Source organism: Mizuhopecten yessoensis, unplaced genomic scaffold (genome assembly GCF_002113885.1).
Source record: "Mizuhopecten yessoensis strain PY_sf001 unplaced genomic scaffold, ASM211388v2 scaffold3229, whole genome shotgun sequence".
Lineage (NCBI taxonomy): Eukaryota > Metazoa > Mollusca > Bivalvia > Pectinida > Pectinidae > Mizuhopecten > Mizuhopecten yessoensis.
This window is the reverse complement of record NW_018404940.1, coordinates 667,426-676,522: the sequence shown is the minus strand read 5'-3', so window position 1 is coordinate 676,522 and position 9,097 is coordinate 667,426. Positions and strand designations below refer to the sequence as shown.

General features: G+C 38.2%; 1 protein-coding gene across 2 annotated transcripts in view; it reads right to left on the bottom strand.

Moving 5' to 3' along the window:
- Positions 1-9,097, bottom strand: part of LOC110447130 (sodium-dependent multivitamin transporter-like) — a 30,249-nt gene continuing 21,152 nt past the window's right edge. For both annotated transcript variants that reach the window (XM_021492597.1, XM_021492598.1), the window contains 3 exons: positions 6,910-7,013; positions 4,370-4,491; positions 1-291 (listed from right to left, as the gene is read on the bottom strand). In XM_021492597.1, the coding sequence (XP_021348272.1) occupies positions 199-291; positions 4,370-4,491; positions 6,910-7,013 (319 nt within the window). In that variant the 3' untranslated portion in view covers positions 1-198. The remainder of the gene's footprint in view (positions 292-4,369; positions 4,492-6,909; positions 7,014-9,097) is intronic.

The window sequence follows — 9,097 nt, the reverse complement described above, 5'->3', positions numbered from 1 at the left end:
AGTAGAGGTATAATAATGTGAAATAAAATATTGGTAAAAAATATATTTATAATCATAAACATTAAAAAGGCAGTGATAAAGTCACCACTGATCATAGCATCGCCATTGTCACCAGGAGGATGTTCAGCGGTTGGTATCGCCTTCACAAGTCAATATTAAAAACCGGAAGCGCTGTAGTGAGCTATTCCCTTTCTTCCATCATAATTGTGTACTTTCAGATATTGTGTCTTTGTGCTCCGACATATTTTCAGTGTCAGAATTGGCCTTTGTGTAAACTTTCTCATGGCAGTTCTGAAATGGAGAAGAATGCTGGTAATAGAGAAAATATTAACAGAAAGGTTCAGCTCAGGTGACCTAAAAAGATAATTAAATAGTTTTAATGTGTGTGGTTATTTGTCTGAAATAAACATAACATACCTATCCTATTCCATTATTTAGCCGTAGGAAAATATGTTCTCGCCGTTCAACGGGCGGTAACTCGTCATTTCGTTAGCTTCATGTGTGTTCACGGCTACTGATCTACCAACCAATAACTCCATACTCTAAGGAAAGGGCATCTTCGCTAGCCAAGGGCTACAACCCGGTACGATCTGGTCTTCCTACTCTCTACTGAAGAGTAGGTAGATTGTACCGGATCGTAGCCCTTGGCTAGCGAAGATAAGAAAAAGGTGGCTAAATTGCGTTTGTTGGGCAGACCTACTCCCTTCGAAATGTGAGTACAGTGTAATCGTGGTCAAACATATAACAACTGATTTGCACCTTGATTGAACACACCTTATGTCTAGATAAGACAATGGCTTCAATCTGCTAAAATATTTGGAAAGTGCTGAAAATTTAAAGAAACAAGAAAAATCGATGAAAAATAACACGTAGCTCAAAAATGGGTTAATTTAGTGAAGGTTTAAACATTTTGAACAAATTAATATATAAATCAGCATTCACTCTGCATAATATCAGTCAAATAACGCCATGAATCCCAGATATATCTTAAAGGAATCAGCCGAACAGATGGTATACCAATGAAATAGTCTACAACATGTCCATATAGCAGAGTTCCCACAATGGGTTCCCGTGACCACTTTTCCCGGACCAAGGTTTAGTCAATATGAGGGTGCTGATTAAAATGAGCTGGGGTGAACCTCGTGAAAATGTGGGCAAACTTGGTCAGACGCGAAAATTCAAAATGGCCGCCACCTGACGTCGGTATAAAAAGAAAATACATATCTTTGCTTCTAGATGTCCGTTTAATATGATTTTGGGGTCTAAATATATGTCTTTAGGGTCAGGGATTTTATAAATTAGCATAATAACTTGATAAAAGTAATCGTTAGATCGAGAAATGGTCTCTTATTATTTTGCTATCAAAAACCAGGATAACTGCCAGCTGGCTGCAAAGTTAAAGATCAGGAAGACACCCTAAATGGTTTTGATGCAAATGTTTCATCTTTAATCATTGTAAATTAGATAAAACAACTATTGTATGAAAATTCTGTTCTATGATTAAGCCAAAGGTGAGCTGTTGTCATGCAAGGCGCAAGGAAATAAAAGTTAGTTAGAAGCAGAAAGAAATATAAAACAGATCCCAAATATTGCAATGGGTGCAGCAGATTTATTTTGGTTGCTGTTATGTCCCCAAATCGAAGGCACAAAAGCTAATCCCGAATGATTCGGATGAGGCCGGGTGTCTAGGGAGTCGCCGCCACAAACAGCAAGTAGAAGAAAGATGTCATCAAATAAAGGAAACAAAAATGAATTAAGTGTTGTAATGGGAGAAGCAGATCAATTTTGGTCTCCATATCCTCTTCGTAGAAGACACGGACGAAACCCATAAATTCTGCAGGGGGCCCGAAGTAAGTCGCCTCTTATGATCATGCAGGGGGCGCGAAGTAAGTCGCCTCTTATGATCAGGCAGGGGGCCCGAAGTAAGCCGCCTCTTATGATCATGCAGGGGGCCTGAAGTAAGTCGCCTCTTATGATCATTCAGGGGACCCGAAGTAAGTCGCCTCTTATGATCAGGCAGGGGGCCCGAAGCAAGTCGCCTCTTATGATCAGGCAGGGGGCCCGAAGTAAGCCGCCTCTTATGATCATGCAGGGGGCTCGAAGTAAGTCGCCTCTTATGATCACGCAGGGGGCCCGAAGTAAGTCGCCTATTATGATCATGCAGGGGGCTCGAAGTAAGTCGCCTCTTATGATCAGGCAGGGGGCCCGAAGCAAGTCGCCTCTTATGATCAGGCAGGGGGCCCGAAGCAAGTCGCCTCTTATGATCAGGCAGGGGGCCCGAAGCAAGTCGCCTCTTATGATCAGGCAGGGGGCCCGAAGCAAGTCGCCTCTTATGATCAGGCAGGGGGCCCGAAGTAAGCCGCCTCTTATGATCATGCAGGGGGCCTGAAGTAAGTCGCCTCTTATGATCATCCAGGGGGCCCGAAGTAAGTCGCCTCTTATGATCATGCAGGGGGCCCGAAGTAAGTCGCCTCTTATGATCAGGCAGTGGGATTCAGCAGGCCTATTTTTCTCCCCAACCTGCAAAGGTTGGCTGGTCAATGAAACATGTAGACTTTCAGTCACCATCTTCCTCTTGTTCTAGAGTCACCATTACTTTCATAATGTTAACTTGGTAGTTTAGTCGTGTCACATTCAGATTGTGAGAATCTAGATATGGTGGGAAGCGGCACTTGGACTTCTGTTTGTCTGCACCCATTTCAGTACTCTGGTTTCACCTGAAGGCTAACTGAATTTATCATTGTAGATGTGTCAAAAAGTGAATGTGAACATTTTGCTGAAGAACCTCTTGTTTCACTGGAAATGCTTTGCAACATCTTTCAAAAGAAATGCGGGCTTCCTTTAGTTCAAGTTAGCCTACATTTTCACGAGGTTCACCCCAGCTTATTTTAATTAGCACCCTCATATTGACTTAAATCAACTTTCAAACCTTGGTCCGGGAAACGTGGTCCATTATGGAACTCTACTAATATGTCAAGGGAGCAGTGTCGTTTACAATGATACCATGTTATAGTATATACAGCTAACAAATCTACATATTCTCTCTTCTATCTAACCGCTCTCCATACTGAAAAGGCCTCAGTTGGACGCCGACCGCGATACCTTTTTACCTTGTAATGACCTAAATGACCCCATTGTGTCGATGGACCGTAACAACACAAACAAATATGTACATATGATGTATGCATAGACGTTTAACCGCGTATTTATATATTTTCTTTCTGAATTTTGAAATATTGCCTCATTAAACATGTAAATAAAATGACTACAGTACTCATGTTTTCTGTTGGATATATAATTATATCATAAATTAAGTAATTTGTGGTCAATGATATTTTCTTCTAAACAACTTTTGAGAATTGCTGTCCCCCTTTAATGAGCCAGGTCAGTAGGAAAGATAACACAGTAATATCTCAGCCTATCAATTCTTTAACACACGGGCTGTTTTGTCTCATAAACAAGGTGAACTGACAAACCTACAGTATCAGATCACTCAACCTATCATTTCAAGTCAACAGTCATGTAAATTTAAGTACAGAAATATGTCGATCTTCAGATCAGTGGCTGGGAGTTCATACTGGATGACTTTAACGTGTTGTGGGTCGCCTAACGAACTATAACGCCTCGTCTCACTATTACTGGCCCCCGAATCTATCGTTTTCAATGAGGAATTCAGCACTCTAAGTTTTAAAGTCACGTGAATTACCAAGTTTTAAAGTCACGTGAATTATGGAAACTTCTAGTGAGGCATTGTTTCAGCTCAGCGAATGTGTATATACTTGAGCAGCAAAATTATAACACTTACAGCTTAAACAGTTGGGGCGGTGTCAATAATAATGTATATGCTACATATAATCACACCATTGAAATTAAAGAGATACGCTAATCTTTACTTATTAAAGCTTTTGTTTTTCCTCAGCCTTTTCAAATTCGTTATCAATAAAGTCTTTGTGACATTGCCTCTTGGAGTATAGTACCCATCTTTGAAAAGTTAGTACCTCGTTATAAAAGAAAAATATACCTGTATCAATCAGCGCCACCGATGGAAACACTGAAATTTATCATGTCATATACACATTTCGGCGCCTTACGAATGTTGTAATAAAACATTACTCGGAGTGGTTATTCACTTAAGATTTTAAAAAACCGCTATTTTATGTTACTTTGGACTTATAGTCGATCGTACTCATTCAACACATCGGAAGTCTACAGCACATTGCAAAGGGGGACAATACAGTTTCCGCTCGCGAATTAAATCTTTCGTTAACATGTCGTCTGAAACAAATCGAAAATTGTTTATTCGCGGAAATTAAATCTGTATAACACTTCTTACTAATTGTATGCAGAGCAATGTATAAGCGATCCTTACTTTCTGCTCTAACTTATCCCCGCAGCAGGCGATTCTTCTGACAGACTTAGGTAGACAGGGACACGTTCTCTCCCCAAAACTAAACAGGTAACGACCGTCCGAATCCTCCATCTTTGGTCGACCTGTAACATTGTAAAGGTATGGGTTTGATGATACAGTATATTTACTTGTACAACACTCTCAATACGGGTCGGTATTCAAGAGCTTGCTCAGAGACTTCCGTCATAATTGTCGACTGCTGACGGACAAACTAACAACACTGGATTTCCAAAGATGTAGTTGATGAAGACTATAGACAAGATGTATGGTCGCAGTCATGATCCCAAAAGGAAATACATTTGTACGCTATTATTTATGTGGGTGAAATGAAGGCCGATGTTTTCTATTATGTTCATTAGTGTGCCTTGTGGTTTTGTTGCCATTACCAAGTTCAAGTTCTTTACTACTTTGAGTCTCACGACTCCTCAGTTACAAGTAACGAAAGTGCAAATTTTACAGTGCAAAATACAAAATAACATTAGACACACTCACAACACAATTATAAAACGAAACAGTATCATATGTTAGGAGAGTGCATCAATTTATACCAGAGTTCTCGATGTGACCACGTGATGGATTTGACCTAGATTTACATGGCGGATGTCGTCGATGAAGCAGAAGACGCTTACTCTTTCGTAACACCTGGTCTTATTCCCCTTGTTCTTTTTGCAAGGGAATGTATGTAAATCTTTCCTTTGTTCATATTTGCCATAGTTTGTTCGATTTTGTGTTCGAATTATTTTTTGTTGACGCTTCGGTGTTCGTTTTTTGTAACTTATAACCACTGGAAGTCTAACACTAAGTGGTGTCGACAGTATGGACTACCTAAAGTCAAATTTTCGCAGCAAACCGCTCCTTTTTCAAAACATAACATACCCAAAAAAGGACTAGCTATACATAAGAACAAAACAAAAACTATAAATATAAAGCTCTTTTCCACAACACAGTCATGCAAGATATCCCTGTATATGTGTTCACCTCGAACGAATCCTGGAAATTGCAATGAAAAAGTGAACGAGTCGTAATAAAAACGTTTAAAACCCGAATCGTCCGCGGTATTAATACAAGTAATGGAATCCAAAATGTGAAATTGATTAAGAGGCAACTCTCAATTACTATTTTATTGTCTAGTGTAACATGAATATGGTTTAGAAATAGGTGGTCATTGCTAAAATAATTTGCAGAACGATATGACTAAATGACAAATGAAAGAGTTAAGTTCGTCCCTTTGAAACATCATCCACAGCATAGAGCCACCTTACAATGAAACTGCCGGTGAATATCCAATATGAAATAAAGCTACCAAAAAAAAGTTATATATGGATTAACAATAAGAAAATATGATAGCTAATGTGGTTGAGTAAAACAAGGAAATGCTATTCTGTTCTGATGGGTCCCGACAGAAGAAAGGCGGATGCTTGATTGATGAATATGAAACTATAAATACCCGCCCAAAAATGTTCAAAAATGACATTCAGTAAATGTTTAAACTCACACCTGCTAGAAACTAAGAAACGCAAACCAACAATCAAAAGCAGTAAAACAAGTATTACAGGTTAAAATGTTAAAAGAGAAGTTTCATGGATGTGAGCTGCAAGCCCATAGCGCTTACCGAAAGGGTAGGGACTATGGAGTCGTTTTGTGAATAAACTAAACCAGTAGCTATCTTTGGTCTGTCGTTGTTAAACATTTTTGAAACGCATGTTACTTTTTCTTAACACGTGTGACTTTCCCCATATATTCAATATATTTTATCACATGATGTACTGTGTTATCCAGTGAATATACCCATGCCATTTTCTGTTTGCGTATTAACCCATGTAATATAACCAATCATCCCTGTGATTGGTTGGAAGTTTCAATTGTTTCAATTGTGACGTCACGCATAGGACATAGGACAAGTACATGACGTCACAGACTTACGCACTGGGGTCAAAACTGTGGCTTTTTACATTTCAAGGTTGCAAGAAAATTGTCGTTTTACACGAATAAATGCCACAAAACTTGATTATGACGAAAATGATCTTACACTCGTTTTCATTTCATATGAAATTTATGAAACTCGTCACGAATTTTTAATTTAGCTCGTTTAAAAATTCTTAGACACGTTTCATAAATCTCAAATGAAATGGAAACTCATGTAAGATCCTATATATATATATTGGTATAATATGGGCACAATATCCGAATAAACAAATACTTGTTGGAAGCGTATTACTTACACTGAAATTGATATAAACAGAGAGGTAATAGTGTTAGTACAGACAATGAAATCTGTCAATTCCGGAGGCAACCACTCTTTCATAAAAACATAAACACTAGACAATTACATTTTATATTACAACACAGAGAAAAATGTTAATGATTATAATACTATCTTTTATGCTGACGTTAAAATATATCCCATCCTTCATCTGGCTGGAAGCCAAATGCTGTTTATAATGACAAATCCATCTTAAGATAATTAAAGAAAAGGTAACGTGACGGAGTGTGGTACGTACCTACGACACAGCTCACTATACCGGCTACAAGTAACAAACAGAGTAGTCCCACGGCATCAAACCAATAGTTAGACAGGGAGTAGAGAGCGTCCAACCCCTCTGGCCTACAACACAGAATATCAAACGTATCAACATATAAAGAACGTAAATATCTATATATGTATATATAATAGGTTAGAGATGATCAAACATAAAGGAATAACACACGGGTGCTTGGCACACGAAACCAATATGATGCACGTACATTAGAGGCCGTAGTGAGAACTACATTGACGTAGGAAAAACGCAGTGCCAACGCTATGCCTCATCTTTCCCGTCCACATCACACTTTCACTAACAGGATGTCGTTACTCCGTCAATGCTGTCATTACTACGTGATTCAATCACTTCCTCTCCAAATTTGATATCATGTCCAAAGTTCGAAAACGTCGACCACGTCCATGAAGATCATAGCACGAAATTGTCGGTTTTTTATTGAGTTAGTTAGCTTTTATTTGTTTTAAAAGAATTATGAAACGCATTTTTTGAATATGTTAATCACACTTGTTGGTCCGAATGGAAGCACACAGGGGCTTGTCATTCTAATGCGTTCCTGCTACATTGTACAACTTCGGTTCTTCACTGTATCAACGCAGTTTTGAACACATAATGCGGAAATATCTTAGTTTAACTTGGGGTAATTTAGAATGGATGAAAAAACACGAAATCATAGGTATAAATTATCATAGTTATGCACATAATAATACCGTTTTTACGGCACCATATTTTCCATAAACGACTCATCCTAGGTATTAATGGCAACAGATTAAAACTCTATGCTTCCTAGTGCTAATATCATTACCCGGCCTCCTCTGCCCACGCAATATAAACAAAAACCTCTCGTCGTCAGAAAGCTGCGTTATCGCAGCTATATGAATCCATGTTTAGTGTGCCACAATAAAAATAACAAGAGGCCCAATGGGCCTGCATCGCTCACCTGGTATAAAACTCACACTTGTAACCTTAAAAGTGATCTAAAATAAAGCTACAGGCAAAATATCAGTATTTATGATTAAAATTCATGCAAAAAACCCTGTTATTTTTTTTGGAATATGATTAAAGGTCATACATTTATTCAAACTTGGTAGCCCTTGATCCTAGTATGCTACTGACTAAATATCATCACCCTGGGCATTTTGTTTATTCAGAAGAAGTTTTTAAAGTTTTAAAACATATTTGACCCCTGTGACCTTGAAAATGGGAGAAGGGCATTCATTTGAACAAACTTGGTAGCCCTTGATCCTAGTATGCTACTGACTAAATATCATCACCCTGGTCATTTTGGTTATTCAGAAGACGTTTTTAAAGATTTTAACATATTTGACCCCTGTGACCTTGAACATAGATGAAGGTCATTTATTTTAACAAACATTATAGCCCTTCATCTCAGCTTGCTACTGGCAAAATATCAGTATTTATGATTAAAATTCATTCAAAAAACCCTGTTATTTTTTTTTGGAATATGATTCAAGGTCATACATTTTTTCAAACTTGGTAGCCCTTGATCCTAGTATGCTACTGACTAAATATCATCACCCTGGTCATTTTGGTTATTCAGAAGAAGTTTTTAAAGTTTTAAAACATATTTGACCCCTGTGACCTTGAATATGGGTGAAGGTCTTTCATTTGAACAAACTTGGTAGCCCTTGATCCTAGTATGCTACTGACTAAATATCATCACCCTGGGCATTTTGGTTATTGAGAAGAAGATGTTTAAAGTTTTTGACATATTTGACTCCTGTGACCTTGAAAATGGGAGAAGGGCATTCATTTGAACAAACTTGGTAGCCCTTCATCTCAGCTAGCTACTGGCACAATATCATCACCCTGTGCATTTTGGTTATTCAGACGAAATTGTTGAATGTTTTTCACACATTTCACGCCTGTGACCTTGAATATAGATGCAGGTCATTTATTTGAATAAACTTTGTAGCCCTTTATCTCAGCATGGTACTGGCCAAATATCATTACCCTGGGCATTTTGGTTATTCAGAAGAAGTTGTTGAATGTTTTTCACACATTTCACCCCTGTGACCTTGAATATAGATGAAGGTCATTTATTTGAACAAACATTATAGCCCTTCATCTCAGCATGCTACTGGCCAAATATCATTACCCTTGGCATTTTGGTTATTCAGAAGAAGTTGTT